The 17,956-nt window shown below is 39.5% G+C and overlaps 1 protein-coding gene across 1 annotated transcript; it reads left to right on the forward strand.

Moving 5' to 3' along the window:
* The first annotated feature begins 7,332 nt into the window (after positions 1 to 7,332).
* LOC137959601 (phosphate transporter PHO1-like) lies at positions 7,333 to 15,107 on the forward strand. The gene is made up of 15 exons (XM_068806961.1): positions 7,333 to 7,638; positions 8,241 to 8,315; positions 8,451 to 8,685; positions 9,177 to 9,516; positions 9,693 to 9,741; positions 10,239 to 10,310; positions 11,284 to 11,413; positions 11,988 to 12,108; positions 12,967 to 13,216; positions 13,313 to 13,417; positions 13,514 to 13,558; positions 13,699 to 13,851; positions 14,084 to 14,362; positions 14,450 to 14,586; positions 14,695 to 15,107. Exons 1-15 carry the CDS (start codon positions 7,405 to 7,407, stop codon positions 14,783 to 14,785), a joined length of 2,316 nt encoding a protein of 771 aa, XP_068663062.1. The 5' UTR covers positions 7,333 to 7,404; the 3' UTR covers positions 14,786 to 15,107.
* Positions 15,108 to 17,956: the final 2,849 nt, after the last annotated feature.

Raw genomic sequence — 17,956 nt, forward strand, 5'->3', positions numbered from 1 at the left:
TAAGAGGAATCAAAACCAATACAATGGATTTCAAACACAATATAGCGATAGTAAGCAGGGTAATGTCTATTACTCAAAGGTTGACAGCAGCAGTAGTAGTAATATTAGTCACAATTAACTAACAACCACCCATATGTAGCAAAAAAGATAACCAACCCGAGAGAACCAACAAGGGATTGGTCTTAAAAATTATGAGAGAGTTTACAATAAAACGAGATGGTAGGAGAAAAAAAAAACAAAATAAAAAAGTTAAGGGGGGATGAAAGGTAGACAAAATAAACAACAGAAGTGATATAAATATCATGATTCAAGTTTGCTGACCAAAGAGAATGACCAGTCTTTACAGATTAGATTTCTTTCATGGCTTCTGAAATTTTGTTAGAGGAAGTAACTTGGAACCAAAGGAAAAACATGAGCTTGGCATGACACCCTCTGAGATACTAGGAAATTATATAAGTTTCTGGAACCAAATGAGAGACTGAACTGAGTAATTTCTAGGAACAAGACAGAGAATTCCAGGACAAAGATTACAAGTGCTGGTGTTGGATCTCATATTACACCAGGTTAGTGTATAGCAATATAAGGCCCGCATTGTTGCAATAGAGCAGCAACAGCAAAACGAAACCGGAACAGTAGACAAACCAATCGCAAGTGAATGAGTGCATTAGATGTCCATTCAACATAAACAAAACCGAGCAGATAAAATAAAAAAGCAAGCTAAGGCACAGGAAGTTCTCCAGAGGGCTAGTTGTGTAGAGTTGGGTTGCTGCCAATTCTTGGCAACTCAAGTAAGCAGAGTTTGTTTGAAGAGAGAAGGCTCGATTATGAAACATAATTGTTATGATGCTTCTTTAACATAAACTAGAAAGTTGCTAAAAAAGAGTTCTTTTAAAGAAAAGCGAAACTCACATTAGTGTCCTCAAAACAAGGGGTTAGAAGTTTTCTTCATGGTCGACTGTTGGAGTTTTTGTTGGATCCAGAGCAAAGAGAAAAGAAGAAAGGTGATTGAGACTTGTCTCACCCCTGATTGTATTGCTGGCAACCGGGGACAAAAGCTTGACTGCTATCCTGGCCTCTGGGACTGAACCTCTGTACTTTAAATGTGTTGGTATGGAACATGATCTTTAGAAAACAATCACTTTGTCCAAATTTGGCTCATATGCCCATTGATGAATATTTGATACATTCCTTCTGACTGAACAAAGCCTGAATCTTTTTTGGCTTCATGAGCTGCATCACGCAATCTATATTTGGTAATATTAAGATTCGAATCTTGGAACCAGCTTTCATGTCTACACAGCTGCCCATGCTCTGTTTTTGAGCTCCATGAAGATTCATTTACTTGTGAATTAGCTCTTGGCTACAGTAAAGATGAACAATTTGTAACCAATGCAGAAGAAAATTCTGGGGAGAAACAGAGGTGAATGACCCACCAAGAAAGTATTAGCTTTAATTCTCTTTCAGTGCTCTAAACTGGTGTTACGTAATGAATGCTTGTGGAGTATTGAGGGAAAGAATGGTTGTGAGGTTGTGTTACCACAGACCCACCATGGCCAAAAAGGAAAAAAAAAACAAAAGAGTCAGAGCTATTATCCTACCCACTGAAGAAAGGTTATGTCCACATCTATGGTTAATAAAGTTCCCACTAAGATACCATAGACGGGTCAGTATACCTTTTTCTTTATTATTAGTTTTATGTTGATACTGCATTTCAACATGCACTCCACTGAAAACTGTGGCTTCCAGCCCTTCATCTAAGAAGAAGAACATACATTCATGACAACAGCTATGATGGCTTTAGCACTACTTATAAGACACTCTGGGGAGTTCTCATTCTCTTTCCCAGGCTTTGGGTTAGCCTTTGAGGATCTTCAAGGGTCCAGCTTCCCAAGCTTTCAATTTATTAATCTTGGTATGTGTTTGGAGTGCAAGATTAGCAGATAGAAGATGAAGGGGTTACATGGGTTTTCTTGTGCAATCCTTTTTTGAGTGGGTTCTTCTGATGTCATCCAAATTTGAGTGGATCACACTGTGCTCTTCTCTTTCTCTTCTAAGAAATGGGAACGAAATGTAAGGAAGTAGCATTCTGTATCCCATCAATGAAGACTGTTGAGGGTCTTTTTCGAGTCAGAGTAATGTTATTACGTCTTCAACTGGTGCACTTCATGTAGTTGATGAAATGCTCCGTGTAGACAGTCATTACCGTTGAAGAGGATCCTCACCTTTCTGATGGTCTTATCACATTCTGTGAAAGATGCTTGCACGGTCCTCTTCTGTAGTTCCGTTTCAACTCGGCAACCATTGCTATGCCTGTGTTGTCTTCTGGTTCAGGCCCTTCGTTTGAAAGAAGGGAAAGAATACTCGAGACACCTTCGTTCGCAAGCAGAAGTAAAGACATTAATGAATCGAATATGAAGAGGCTGATTAGACTCGTCTTTTTGCAGGATTTTCCGTAACGATGCCCTTGTTGAGTAGAAAAAGAAGAGACCACCCCTAGAGACTACCCCTTCAATGCTTCTCAAGAGAGTCAAAGATGATATCTCATGGCGCTAATGCAAGCTTGGTGGGGAGTACTTTCTTCCCACTAAGCGTAAAGAAACACCTCTTTGTCTGATCCGATTAAATGATTTGCTTAACGTAAATGTGACATGTCCTGCCATTATCGAAGGGAAAATCACGACGGCAATCATTGAGTTAAAAGTCGTTCTAATTGGCCAAACCTAAGTGGATGGGCTTTAAATTTTGTCGCAATTCTGTCGACTCTTGTCCACTAATAATATTGTGCTTAAAGTGCTGTTTAGAGTCTAAAAACTTTAGCTAACTCAAGTGGGTCACGATGACATGAGGCTAATTTAAGCCATTTGATTGGCCTCCAGTGGTTTTCATCACATTGACTAAAAGTCTAATCCCCAAACAATTATTCCAATTTTTCCCTCTGATGATGTCACCAGGATCAGCTTATGGGACCCTCTCACCTATCTCCTCTTCTTCCACTAACCATTTCATGAAGATCTGAATTTTGCTTACAACATTTATGGTCTGTTTGGAACCCTTAGAAAAAAAAGAAAATAAGAATTTGATCATTATTATTCCAAAAGATAGTTAGTGAAAAAAAGAATTTGATCATTATTATCTCATTTTCATTAACTATTTTTTAGAATAATAACGGTTAAATTCTCATTTTCTTGTCTAGGGGTTCCAAAAGACCGACCAACTTTTTTGTGCATTAAAATAGATAATGCACGCATTATGGGTTGCCATTTCTTAATCAATGGAGACAAGGAGGGAAATAGCAGGTGTGATGCATGGATTCTCTATTTTTAAGTAAATACTTAATTAATTATCTCAAGTTATTCATTAGCTCTTAATGGATATACAGGCTATTTATAATGCATGAAAGGATGATGAGTTTTATAATTCATTGCTTATGTTGATACCATGAGTTTTACAGCAGCAAGATGCATCAGCTTCCACTTTCGAGAGAAGATTCATGTGGAGATACAGCAATTTAAAATGGTCTTAATGGATATAGTGGTTATCTCATGCTTCTTTACTCCATAAATTAAGTCAAATACAATCATCACTCACATGAATTAGTGACTTGGATAAGCAATAGAGGAATCAAAGAGGTGATGGTATTTTGATTAGTCAGCAGTCGTATGAGATTAACATGTTAAAACACTTGTTTAATTTAAACAAACAGGAATGAGGATTCGAGAGAGATTCATCGTCTCTTAAGAGGAAAGGTGGGCATAATTAGGATAAGGAATACGTGAACATGACTGGTTTGAGTTTAGATTAATCAACGAGAGATTAATAATGGAGTTTACAAATTCAAATTTGTCTCCTCTGTAGCACAAATGCTATTCCAACAAACCCACTCTTACTGTAAGAGGAATACATGGAGGCTAGCTTAAACTGTTTCCTCACTGGGAGAAAGCGGATTTGGTGATAGAAATTTGTCATGTCTGGCAATAGACTACTCAGTGTGTCTACAACTATAACCACAAGAATCAGAATGAATAGGCAAGAAGAAAAAGGCTTCCTGCTCTCCATTCTAAGGTCCCTCTCTCTACTTTCGAATACTTGGTCCAGCTGATCACCACTTGTCCCAATGGGATTTCGCCACGTCCGGGGAGCCTACTTGATTGGGACCATCACTTCCCTGGAAAGATAAGGTCCCACCCACCATATACCGATTCTCACTTGTGATTCTATGGTGGTGAACACTATGCATTAAGCATGAAATACAGTGAAGTAGCTCCATATATAGAGTAACAAGCAAGATATCAGTTAATTTTTGAGAATTTGTGTGGATTAAAATAGCAAACCAGATTGATTGAGGTCCAACATGAAGATGCACACTGGCTTTTGATGAAAATAACTCATGGGGTAGTGGGAAGGTGACCAGATAAACGTACAGCTTTTCTAAATAAAAAGGAAAAAAAAAAAAAAAAGGTTTCAAATATGGGAGAAGTGGACATTCGTGTAAGAGCAACATTAGTTCTGTACTTTGGCTGGATTTCTATATCAACAGAACCTAATTTGTCTTGTTCAGGCCAAAAGGGTTCCCATTTGAGAAATAGCTTTTTCTAGGGTTTTCTCTAGTGGGGAGCCAGCACCCATCTTCTAACATCAGCAAATCCCACTAATCCTCTTTGTTTGGTTTCCCTTACTGTATAAAGCTACTAAACCACAGTTGAAGATACTCTTACTCGTGACTGATCCTCTACCGTCCTATTTGGAGCTCTTCTCTATATTCTTTCCCCCATTGCAGATCTCTATATTGCTTTTCAGAGCGTGGATCTCCCATTTCCCGAGTGAGTGACTTCCAGATGGTAAAAAGGAAGAAGAGAGAGGAAGAGAGAGACCCATAATAAAAAAATATAAAAAAGTTAGATTAGAGACCCTCGTTTAACTTCTTTTCAATACATCTTCTTTGAGGAGACATATTTACAGAGTGGAAGAACTCTTTTAAGCAGAAACTCTCCAGACTCCCGTTTAACTTCTTTGAGGAGACATCTTTACAGAGTGGAAGAACTGTTTTAAGCAGAAACTCTCCAGACTCCCGTTTAACTTCTTTTCGATGGATCTTCTTTGAGGAGACATTTACTTAGTGGAAGAAGGCTTTCACAAGCTGTATTTATGAGTGGGAGGATGCAAGTTGTAGTTGTTAAAGACGTGGGCAGTGATCGAGCTGATGACGGACATTTCTTACCCACTTACCCTTTTTTTACATGATTAATGCGTTCCATTCCTTTCAACAGGAGGAAATGCATGAACCTTTTGCAAGAAAAGGATTCCCACTCAAGTTTTAATAAATTGTGAAAGAGTGCATATAGCACAAGGTAAGAACCACTAACTTTTATGTCATTTATCAAACACTTTTTTTTCCTTTTCTTCACATTTATGTATCGTCTAGTCTGCAATCTAGCATGTTTTACAGAAGATTGCGCCGTGGTTCCGTCCATTCTCAGTCTTCTTGTAAAGCAGAAAAATGGATGGTTGTTTTAAAAAAATGAATCCAGATGCCTTTTTTAGTTTTATAAGTGGGAAAACAAAAGCATTAGATGAGTTTCACTGGCTCGATCGAATCTGGGGCGGACTCAAAACGTTGAAACGAGCTCTTTCTCTTTTGGTGAGATAAAAATAGTTGAAAGACAAACCCAAGGATAAAAAAACCTAAGTCCAACCTAAAAAGACAATTCATCTTCTCTCAAACACTATCAAAACACCAACTAGGCCATCTAAGATTCTGTGTTTTATATTTTTATTATCGTACAGTGAGTGCTCCCAAGTTCGTGCGATTAGATTCTCCAGATTTCGCTTCGGAAAGGAGGGTCGATTGACATTCTCAGATCTCATTCCATCCCAAAACTGGTCTTAACGAATCATCCCCCTCTTTCCCCATTTACTAGCTCGAGCAAAGGGGTTATTTAAGAAGCCCTGTAAAGTCTGAAAGCAATGGAGGTTGAATCGGATGTCGATGGCAGCCAAAATGAAGATCGAAGAAGATACCGTCTCCGGCTTAACCTTTTTCCTGTTGAAGATCACCTATTTGATAATGTTTCATAGAGAACACAGTCATCACTTTTCGGCTAATTAATTCTTGAAAGACGAATCCAAGTTTCTTACAACTAACTATATATAAATCAGAAGGATAGAGATCCATTAATTAGAAAAAAGGAGTTTATATGATTCTTTCCCGCCTGAAATTCTCTCGTGGCTGAGGGGACTTTGCGTCGCCGCTTCCCCAGAGGGTGGCGTGCTAAAACAGGGGGCATCCGCTGGCGCCACGAAAGATCCACGTGGCGCAATGGCTCCGAGTTTATGAGCGGCCACGTCATGACCGAGACGTTGCTACAACGTTCCCCTCTCCCAATCCCGTGCATGTGGCGACTGTACGTAACCTCATCATTGATCGGACCCGCTTAAATCGATTTTTTATATCTCGTATGGGCTCGCAACTCGTTTAAGTGGGTCGTCAAACTCGAACCCTTGTTGGATTTTGGCTTCACCTTCAACACCATTAAGCTCGAATTTTAAATTGAACTCGAGTTCAACCTAAAAAAATGGTAAATGAGTTCAAACTCGAGTTTATTGAACCGTAAACAAGACTTTGCAATGAAGTATATTAATATATAATGGAAAACCAAAATTTTTAAAGCAAGTATAAAATTCATAAAACTAAAAAATGGAAGCCCAAGATGCATACCTCTAGTCATGACAGTCAAATTTCATGAATTTCCAAAAAATTGTCTTAGCATATCCAAAGTCCCGTTCATTGAGAACACCCAAGCTACCTAATAATGGGTCAAACACCTTCATCAATAATATTTATTTAATTAATAAGCAATAACATTTGATGTTGGTCAGAGGTAAATAAGAATTTACATGGCAGTACTACACAGGATGCAGAAAACACACCTAATTTAATACTTCTAGGACACAATTGGTTCTTCCCAGAATCTCAAAGTCCGCCCGACAGGTGAAAGTCCGACTCCGGGAGCACGAAATGTACGGGTGATTTGTAGTTTGTACGACGTGATCGGGTTGGGTTGGGTGGGCCGGAGATTAGACAGACTCGCCGCATAGGGATATTACCGTCATTTCAAACTTCCAGAAGATCTGAATATGGTGCTCTCAGGCTCCCTCTGCCTCCTCTCTGTTAACGGTTGAAATCTGTGGGCTCAGAAAATGATTATGAATTGAAAGCTTAATAATTATCAGACAAGAAATAAAAAAGCCCTCTCCCTCGCATGTTCCTGTTCTATATAAGATGAAGCTCTGCTAGACATTCACGTTCTTCTGCTCCCATGCTCTTCTCTCGTCGTCTCTTCTTACGGGTGTCTCCTATCAGCCGGTAATTACATTGTCCTGTTTCCGGCGAGAAACATTATAGAAATGGTGAAGTTCTCCAAAGAGCTTCAAGCTCAGCTGATTCCTGAGTGGAAAGAAGCGTTCGTCAATTACTGGCAATTGAAGAAAAACATTAAGAAGATCAAACTCAGCCAAAGAGCTCCGCAACTCGATGACAGAGTCGATTTCCGCATTTCTTTTCTTGATCGCGTTAGCAATATCGGACGGAAGATCTCCTCCGTAGTTACGGGCGGGGGGGAGAAACGAGAAATTATTCAGGTACCAGTACTGCTAAACAAGAAGCGACAGCGTTAGCCATGATTCATAAACAATAAAAAACGTTTCCCGAGTTTAAACTGTTGAGCCTTTTCAGATCCTCTTTCCCCTGTTTACTTTCTTTTTGGTTTGCTTTGTCGGTGTTAGACAGCGGAAGAGATTAGTTACTATATAGAAAGCCAATTTGCGGATCGCTTCGCCCGAAAGTATCTCATTTCCCGGGAAGTCGCTTCTGCCTCGGAGCAACCAAAGACCGGCTGTTTAATGTTTTCGCATTCTTGCAGGTTTCCAATGTCGCGAATAAAGTGAGTCCAATAGGTTATAGTTTTGGGTTTCAGAACCTGTGCTTGATTGAATGAAATTGATGTTCATTGCCGTGAATTCGAACGTCAGTTCCGTAAGAGGATGCCTCGTCATTTGTTTCCGAAGGAAGACATTTTTGTTCTTAATTCCCACGCCCAAGCCGAAACAGCTCAAACTTCTATTCACGACAACCTCGTGATTTATTTTTGTCTGCCCGATCGAGTTTCTAACTAATTGACTAATCTCTGATTTTATCGCCTGACATAGTACGAGATATTGATCGTATCACGTTTTTGAATCAGGTGCGGGGGCATGGAGGAGACGAGGAAGCTCTATACGAAACCGATCTTGATCAGTTATATTCTGAAAGAGGCGAGGTAAGACTGTCAAAGAGTGTTCCTTAAATTCCTTTCTCTGTATCTTTTTTTTTTTTTTTTTTTTTTTATAATTTTTTTGGCTCATTTAGTTGATTTTCCGGTGTTATTTATGGTATTTGTTTGTGACTGTAACAGATCAAAGAGTTTTTCCAGAGCTTGGACGAGGAGCTGAATAAAGTCGATCAATTTTACAAAACTAAAGAGAGAGAATTTCTAGAAAGAGGAGAAATTTTAAATAAGCAGCTCCAGATCCTGCTTGACCTCAAGCAAGTCCTCCATGACCGACGCCGGAAAAGTTTCCCGTCAAGATCGGACCTAGGCTCTCTTCCACGATCCAACTCCTCGTCTGTGAGAGGTTCTGAGTATTCTGGTAGGTTTTCTCCTTGCCGCCGTCGACCGTAGGTCCTTGTCGAGCACGTAAAACCTTTTTCCTGTCGTTGCTTCTGTGCTCCTTGTTCCTTTCGATTTTCAAGCATTATTTCGGCATATTGCCCATATTAGTGGTGGCCTTTCACTACACTCTACAGAGTTGGAAAATGGTCTTTTAGCGTGGAACATGAAACAGGTGTGATACAGCTCGTTAAATTAAAGTCCCAAACGTGCCAGTACAAATAGACTACCCCAGATTTTACGAACGTTGGCTTCAATTTTATTATTTAATTACGAAGACAAACGATAATAACACATTCATCGTCCCAGAAATCATCTGCTCATGACAAAAAGACGGGGCGGCGCACTTCTCCTGTATTTCAATGGACACTGTTTAAATTACTATTCGAGGACTTTTGTTACTCTTTATGTATTGCTGGGAATCGGGAGGTGAAAATTTACTGAAGCGGCGAACCTGTGTTGTTGTTGCAGAGAGCCCAGCGGAGTCAGAGGAGCCGCAATCCGAGGGCTCGGCGGTTGACGACGTCATCGCTGCTCTTGAAAGGAATGGGCTGAATGTAATCGGGTCAGGTCGGCATAAAACGAAGAAAGGAAATCAGAAAGTGGGGATGAGGATTGACATCCCGGCGACGACACCGACTCGGACAATCACAGCAGTCACCGCGATGCTCTGGGAAGATCTCGTTAACAATCCCAAGAAAGAAATCCGAGGTGACTTTATTAATCGGAAAAAAATCCAGTGCGCCGAAAAGATGATTAAAGGTGCTTTTGTAGAGCTTTATCGGGGTCTCGGCTTGTTAAAAACTTACAGGTAAGAGACGCGAGAGTTACATTACATGTTGTATATACTGGTTTTAACGGGTTACGAGCATTAAGAGAGAAGGGAGAATTCTAGTTTCAAGAAACTGCTTCATAATTTCTGCTTTTTAGAGCTACTCGTCCCCTGAAATGCTTCTTATTCTAATGGCGGGCGGTAATTACCTGCAGCTCCTTGAATATGGTGGCCTTCACGAAGATCCTAAAGAAGTTCGACAAGGTGATTTTTTAGTTGCTTTTCTTGCCCAAAGGGAACCATCTAATCTCTCCTTTATAGACTGTATTGCTTTAATTTTTAAAGATGCTTTGGAAATTTGTATACGAGTCCACCAATCACGTTGCCATCTGATGAAGAAAACTAAATTAATTACTTAATAATGGTATGTTAGAATGATAAATTAAAATGCATTTTGGCTTAATTAGATCGTGTATGTATACTAATTTTTACTACGAAATGCTTGCTTGGCTTGAGACTGGCATGGCTAGGAAATTGAGAACTCCCTTTGCCCAACTTCTGCTTTGTTCATTTTGACGAATGGGGATTTCACATGTTTAGACTGAAATTCAGTTATCTGTCTTCGTTTTGGTCTCTTGTTAGTTCAACCATACCAACAGAAGAGCTGTAAAAGAAAGCCACAGAAAGCAACATATTAGATATTTTCCAATGAAATAATGAAGTTTGGATTTGAATTTTGAGATGCGGTCCGGCATGTGCAGGTAGCTAACCAGCAAGCATCGGGGACGTATCTGAAAGTGGTGAAGAGATCGCATTTCATCAGCTCCGATAAGGTACGGTACTGGAGAACCATAATGTTCTGTTCATGCTCTCATTTTAGTGGCTGCTCTCACTTTACTTTTTCAGCGGCACCGTACACAACGCATAGATGCGCGCGCACTCAGGTGCTCGGATCCACCTGAAGAGAAGAAGAAGCCATGCCTTTCGAAAGGCTTCTTCTTCTTCTTCTTCTGGGGTCCACCGTTTGTTTTCTTGTCTCTCGAGTTTTTTATTCGTACTGAGGCAAACGAATTTGCAGACTGATGCCTACCCAGTATCCACTAGTCCCAAAGATTCGTCCACTACGCTACCTTAACTTAGTAACGTGAAGCATTTAATTTATCAAATTCAGAGGAAAGCTTCAGTGCACATATGGAAATTGGAATTCTCTTCACTTCAGGTTCTTTTTTGGTTTCAGCTGTTTATAGCAAGGATAAGTATGCATTTAATGAGTGGAATACCCTAACAAGGGAAGCTTAAGCACCTCGGGCAACTATTTCAATTACAATTTCAGCCATAATTCGTCCACTTACGCGTAGAAGCTGGGTAACACTAACAGGCATCTGAATGTTACTGTCCAAAGCCTGGAGGCTATAGCTAATTACCGACTCATGTCCAGATTGGTATATTTAGAACAGAGGTACAAGCACAATCTTTATAGCACATGAAAAGATGACAATCTTTGTAGTACAAGAAGGTTTCTCTTCTGCATCGTGATAGAGAGGATCTCTTGGTACACTGCAAACACGCATGGTTGAAATAGAAAGTGATCATGCTGCATCGCCTAGTTATGCCAAATGGTTGGCGGAAAAGATATGTACCATGCACAATGTGAAGTGAGAAATTCAGATAGGACATACTCGTGTTGATTTTCGTTTCTCTTGAAGCGGTAGCTTTCCATAACAAATTACCTTGGAGCACTTGCCCATCTCCGTCGGAGTCCAGGTGGTTTCGTTTATCGATTAATTTAAATGGATTCTGTTTCAGGTGGTTAGACTTGCGGACGAGGTGGAATCCATCTTCACAAAGCATTTCGCCAACAATGACAGGAAAAAAGCGATGAAGTATCTCAGACCACAGCAGCACAAAGAATCTCACATGATCACCTTTTTAGTAGGTACGTAGACTATCTGAAGTTCCAGAGAAAAAACAAAACTAGAACAAAATTCCAAGCACGTCTTCCTCTTGTTTTTTTTTTTTTCTTCGTCTCCCACACACGCTCTGGACCTCTCCTTTTACACGCAGAAGCACACATATCATTTCATGGCCGTTTCGTTTTTCAATTGTAAACACAAACACCGAGAACGGGTTTGCTTGGAGCTGATTTCGGCATTGAAACAACTATACCAGTGTCTGCGGGTGACATAGATGGTGGGCGCATGAGCTTTTTTATTCTGCTCTGGCTCCCTGTAAATGATTATTAAACAATATACACACTCGGAAACTCCAAAAAATTTACATATTTTTTCCTTGAATCATGGATTCTGTAAAAGAAAACTAAAAAACGTCGATTTACTACTATTTAATATTTACTGACTAGCTACAATTCTTTCCGGTTCAACTTTTCATTTTTCTTCTATGAAGTAGATGAAGTGATAGAGTTATTTTCTACCCGAAAAGAAAAAAAGTGAAAAGAGTATTCTTTCTCACGTCTCGCACTGTTCTCTTTCTCGATGGTTTTTCTGTTGCAGGTCTGTTCACCGGTTGCTTTGTAACGTTATTCAGCATATACGCCATCTTGGCTCATTTGTCTGGCATGTTCTCTGCTACAACAGAAGCAGGTTATGTGGAAACCGTTTACCCCATTTTCAGGTAGAATGGCCCTACCTCATACCTCACATTCTTCCCTTTATTTACACTCTTCTAGACATTCAGTAGATAGCAGATTTAGTTTTCCAGCTTTTTCTTTTTGTCTTGCTAGAATTTAGTAATACATAAACAACCCTAAATATTATGATATATACCCTAAACATACTGTGGCACAGATGCCCTTCTATTCGATTAAAAGTGGAGGTGGATGTGACATCCAATCCACATTCCAAACTCCATTTGCGTGTGAAAAGGGTGAGCTGGCTCAAATGTTGCCTTTCTCATCATATCCTGCGTAGTAGGGAAATGGGGGACAGAGGTGAAGTAGTAGTGAATAACTAACTATATCCTGTTTTTTTTTTCAACCAAGATTCTGTGTCCACTAATTTACAGCATGAAGTTTGATGGGAATATTTCAAGCACCAAAACTGATTGCAAGTATGTCTGAAAGATCCAATTACAATGCCGGCAACTCGTATAAAGAGAGCACCGGCCAAATGTCTCCTACTAAAGGGTTCTTACGGATTCGTGTCAAATGGTCTCCAATGAGTCAAGTCATAAACTAAGTTTGACAACTCCATTGTGTAACGCGTTTGGTAGCATAAGATAATTACCGAGAAACTGAACAAAATCTGTTAAAATGTCCCACACTAATTACTAATAACTAATTTATTTGCTTCCCAACATTTGATTTCTGTCTTTTTCTTACAAAAGGTATAAAAAGTAATTTCTGTTTCTTTCACTAACAAATACGTTAGCTTTGTAAATATTTTGTTCTCTATGGTCATCTGCTAAACACCAAGAGACTTATTTCGTCGGGTGAGTAACAAGAAGCTTAAAGGATGCCTTTGTAATGTGCAGCATGTTTGCTCTGCTCAGTCTACACATATTTTTGTACGGGTGCAACCTGTTCATGTGGAAGAGCACCAGAATAAACTACAACTTCATCTTCGAGTTCTCTCCCAGCACTTCTCTGAAGTACAGGGATGTCTTCTTAATATGCACCTCATTTATGACCATGGTGGTCGGAGCCATGGTCGTCCACCTTCTCTTAAGGTCAAACGGTTTCTCACCCCGTCATGTAGATGCCATTCCCGGAATTCTCCTCTTGGTAAGGAATCTGACATTGTTTTCTTGCTCTATTTTAATTACACCGATCATTTCAGTGAAGGGTAATTGGAAGAACAATCTTTTTTTTTTTTTTCAGTTCTTCACAGGATTGCTGATATGTCCCTTCAATATTTTTTACCGCTCGAGTCGGTATTGCTTCATGCGTATTGTGCGTAACATCATTTGCTCGCCATTCTACAAGGCAATTTCCTAAGACCCTTCTTTGTTGTGGCTTCTGTTAACATATAAAAATCCGGTTAACCTAACTCTGGCTGACTTTAATTGTGGAACATCTCAGGTATTGATGGTGGATTTCTTCATGGCTGATCAGCTAACCAGCCAGGTGAGCATTCTAATGAATATTTAATTTTAGTGTTTTTTTTGTCTAATAAATGTTTTTGGCCGGTTTAATAAATGCCCTTCAACATTAACATCTGAAAGGCAGTTGCTGACCTGGTATGGCTCCTTGTTTGTTTTTTTCAGATTCCTTTGCTGAGGCACATGGAGTTCACAACCTGCTATTTTCTTGCAGGGAGCTTCAAGACTCACCAATACGACACCTGCACTTCTAGCAAGCTATACAAGGAGCTTGCTTATGTCATCTCCTTCCTGCCTTACTACTGGCGCGCTATGCAGGTAAACTCGCGCTTCACTTGCCTGCTTTTGGCAGCTCACATAAGAATTAATTGCAATAGACATAGAAAACAGGCTTTGAGATATAATTAAAGAAGAATACTATTATAGTGTTGAAATGCCCTGAAATGACAAAAGCAAACAAATTCGGATACTTATTGAAATTCGCTATTATAGTGTTCTGAAATGCTCTAAAATGAGTCAATGACACTCTAAATTGGTCGTTTTGATGAAGTGTGCGAGGAGATGGTTCGACGAAGGAGACATCAACCATATCGCCAATTTGGGGAAGTATGTTTCCGCCATGCTTGCTGCTGGGGCTCGGTTAACGTACGCCATGCATCCCTCACCACTATGGCTGGGCATGGTCATAGCAACTTCCTCGGGAGCGACCGTGTATCAGTTATACTGGGATTTTGTCAAGGACTGGGGCCTTCTAAACCCAAAATCAAAGAACCGGTGGCTCAGAGATGACCTTATCCTAAAGCGCAACAGCATATACTACTTTTCAATTGTAAGTAATTACTTCTGGAAGCAATTTGATCATTGCAATCGGCTTTCTCCTCTCAACCAAAAAGGTTTAATCATAGATGGATTGCAGGGATTTAATTTCGTCCTAAGACTCGCTTGGGTCGAAACTGTACTGCACCTAAACATCGGGAAGATGGACTATCGATTGCTCGACTTTTTCTTGGCATCGCTAGAGATAATTCGACGCGGGCATTGGAACTTCTACAGGTAATTGTTCAACGTACAACTACAATTAACGATGTCGGAAACACAAATGGGATTGAAAACTCAGTTTAGAATTGATGTCCGATACTAATGAAACGGACCTTGAAACAGACTGGAGAACGAACACTTGAACAATGTAGGTGAGTTCAGGGCAGTGAAGGCGGTTCCGTTACCATTTCGTGGGATGGATTCCGATGATTGAAGGCTGACAGAAACTGGGTGGAACAGATTGGGACATGGAAAGGCCGCCTCGTGACTCTCCGACTGGAGTAAACAAGACAGATCAGTATAAACAACTGTAGATGTCACTGCTGATTGTTGAGGATCTGATTCAGAGTGGGCCGCAAGGTTCCCGGTGAAGCAAATTAAGTCCAAGTACAATCTTTGTGTTTTTTTATTGGAAAGAAAAAAGTTCCGGAGCAATATTCTCTACCGGTGTACGAAACTCTAATGTCCAATATATTTTCCCTCAGTAACCTAATTTCTTGTAAGTGCCTAATTTATTTTACTGTCAAGCCTATTAACCATAGAGAAATGTTAATGTAATATTTTGATTTGTATACGAATCCAGATAACATTTCGAGAGAAAAACAACTTCTCATGGGGAGGTATTTTCAGAATATAGGGACAATAATGAGTAGGGGTGGCTTCGAACCAAGCCGGCTCGTGAGCGGCTTGAGTTCGGCTCAGTGCCGGTTCGGTTCGATTTGTTATCTCTCGAGTTCGAGATCAGAAATCGGCTCGTTTAAATTAATGAGCCGAGCTTGACCAGAGCTAGGTTCGGCTCATCGGCTCATTAATTTAACGAGCGGCGATTCGAGAATCGGGGGTATTTGGAAAATTTTTGGGAGTCTGTCTCGGGACCGGAAGAGAGGGGGAGGGGGGGCGGCGGCCCCGTTCGCCCCTCCGGCCATAACGGTGACCGCCCCCAGCCAGTTGGCGCCGCACAGAATTCCCCGATATTCCTTCTCTCTTATCTTGTCGCCGATTTATCGTCGAAATCGATCGACCCCGCTGCCGCCTGCTACTGTTCGCCTAGGGGTGGCTTCGAGCTGAGCCGGTTCGCGAGCCGGCTCGGTTCGGCTCGGTTCGATTCGTCATTTTTCGAGCTCGAGCCGAGCTCGAACACCGAAATCGGCTCGTTTACCTTAACGAGCCGAGCCCGACCGAAGCTAGGTTCGGTTCGTTGGCTCGCGAGCCGACTCGAAATGAGTCGGATCGGCATGAATCGGTGCGGGATCGCGAGCGAGCGGGAGCGGGAGCGAGAGCGAGGGGGGGAAATTCCCCCCCCCCCCCCTCGTCACCGCCGACCCCTCCCATCGGTTGTTGTCGCCGCCTCTACCGCCGTCGTAGCTGTTCTCCGGCGTCTATACCGCCGTCGCAGCTGCTCGCCGGCCGCCTCTGTGTCCGTCCGTTCGATTTCTTCCTCTCCTCGCCGTCGCCTCTGTTTCCGTCGCCGCCGCTTCCGTCACCGCCGATTCCGTCGCCGCCGACTCCGTCGTGGCCGTCATCTCCGACGATAAATCCTCCCCGGTGCCGTAAGCCCCTTCCCTCGGGGTCGTCTCGGCGGAAAACCAGAACAGGGGAGAAATAATCTCCCCCTTCCTCGCGAGAAGATTATCTCGCACGTGCGATTTCGCACGTGCGAGATCATAAAATAAAAAAAAACTTTTTCCTCTGGAAAAATTAAAAATAAATTTTATAGAAATAATTTTCTATAAACTATTAGTGTCTCATGTTTTTTTAAACACTTTTCTAATTGAAATTTTTTATTAAAAATCATATAATTTTTAAAGTAAGATTTTTTGTACCAAAATGGGGTAGAAAACTGTATAGAAAATTTTTGAATAAGTATTTAACAGTTGATGCTGTAATACTTTTAGCATGAAATAATTTTCATTGCAATTTTGTGTTTGATATTTTATTTAATTAAAAATTTATCGATAAGTATAATAATATATTAGATTGATTATTAATTTTATTTATTTCCCTAGAAGAGACAATAAAAGGTCCATTTAACTTTCCGAAGAAAATTTTAAAATATTTCATATAATTTTCTAATAAGTCACTAATAGTAATAAGATTTTATTTAAAGGTTTTTTTGGGAATATGTATCATAGGAAAAATATTTTTAGTTTTTCCTAGAATATAAATTTTTATCTAGGGGCACTAAGGAGGCCATAATAAATTATGGCCAAATTCAACAATTACAAAACAAGCTAGACAACAATTGGAGTAAAAATTATTAATATTGGTGCATTTTAATCCATTATTGAAATTCAATCCTGAACCTCCCCTATCATTATATTTCTTAAAAATGCATGCATAATTTTATATATAATTTATTCAAAGCCACCCCTACGTGCGAGATCATAAACAAGGAAAAAAAAAAACTCTTTGTCCCTTCCTCATGGCTCTTAAATAAATTGAAAAGATATTTTAGTAGAAATACGTTTCCAGAGACTAGTTTTTTCAATAAATGTTGAAAAAAAATTTTTAATAGAAATATAGGGACCATTAGTGCCTCGTATTTTTTCAAAATATTTTTTTAATTATAAATTCTTTTTAAAAAATCCTATAATTTTTCAAGTAAGATTTTCTTGCCAAGATGGTTAAGAAAACCATATAAAAAAATTTTGAATAAGTATTTGACAGTTGATGATATAATACTTTGAGCATGAGGCAATTTTCATAGTAATTTTGTGTTTGACATTTTATGTGATTAAAATTTTATCGATAAGTATAATAATATATTAGATTAATTATTAATTTTTATTTATTTCCTTAGAAAAGGCAATAAGAGGTCCATTTAATTTTCCTAAGAAAAATTTAAAATATTTCTTGTAATTTTCTAGTAAGTATGTAATAGTAATATGATTTTATTTAAAGAATTTATAGTTTTTATTTGGGTGATTGTAAATTGATAGTGATATTTTATTTTATTTTGTTGTGTTTGATTATTGTATGGAGTTTATTTATAATGTTATGCAATGTATGGAGTGTTTAGATTATTTTATGGAGTGTATAAACAATTTTATGAAGTGTTTATGGAATGTATAAACAATTTTATGGAGTGTTTATGGAGTGTTTATGCAGGTATTATGTATATTGATTATGCCCAATTTTAAGTAAAGGTCATGCCGAATTTTATACAAGTATTATATATATAGATTATGCTCAATTTTAAGTAGAGGTTATGCCCAATCTTATACATATATATATATATAAGTTATGCCCAATTTTATATAAAATGTATGCATAATTTTATATACATTTTATTCGATATATATTTTTTGAAAAGTTTGAAATGTATGTTGAGGCTTGAGCTCGACTCGAAGCTCGGCTCGAACTCGTTGGGCTCGAGCTCGATAAC

Source organism: Aristolochia californica, unplaced genomic scaffold (genome assembly GCF_029961685.1).
Source record: "Aristolochia californica isolate CCGP_79_NKW_82.1479 unplaced genomic scaffold, dmAriCali1.0.hap1 SCAF_1, whole genome shotgun sequence".
Classification (NCBI taxonomy): domain Eukaryota; kingdom Viridiplantae; phylum Streptophyta; class Magnoliopsida; order Piperales; family Aristolochiaceae; genus Aristolochia; species Aristolochia californica.

What these genes read in the sequence shown, in the direction of transcription:
- LOC137959601 (XM_068806961.1), top strand. Translation starts at nt 7,405, where the DNA reads ATGGTGAAGTTCTCCAAAGAGCTTCAAGCTCAGCTGATTCCTGAGTGG. An exon ending in CATGATCACCTTTTTAGTAG is followed by an intron (nt 11,414 to 11,987) that starts GTACGTAGACTA and finishes TTTCTGTTGCAG; the next exon opens with GTCTGTTCACCGGTTGCTTT. An exon ending in ACTACTGGCGCGCTATGCAG is followed by an intron (nt 13,852 to 14,083) that starts GTAAACTCGCGC and finishes GTTTTGATGAAG; the next exon opens with TGTGCGAGGAGATGGTTCGA.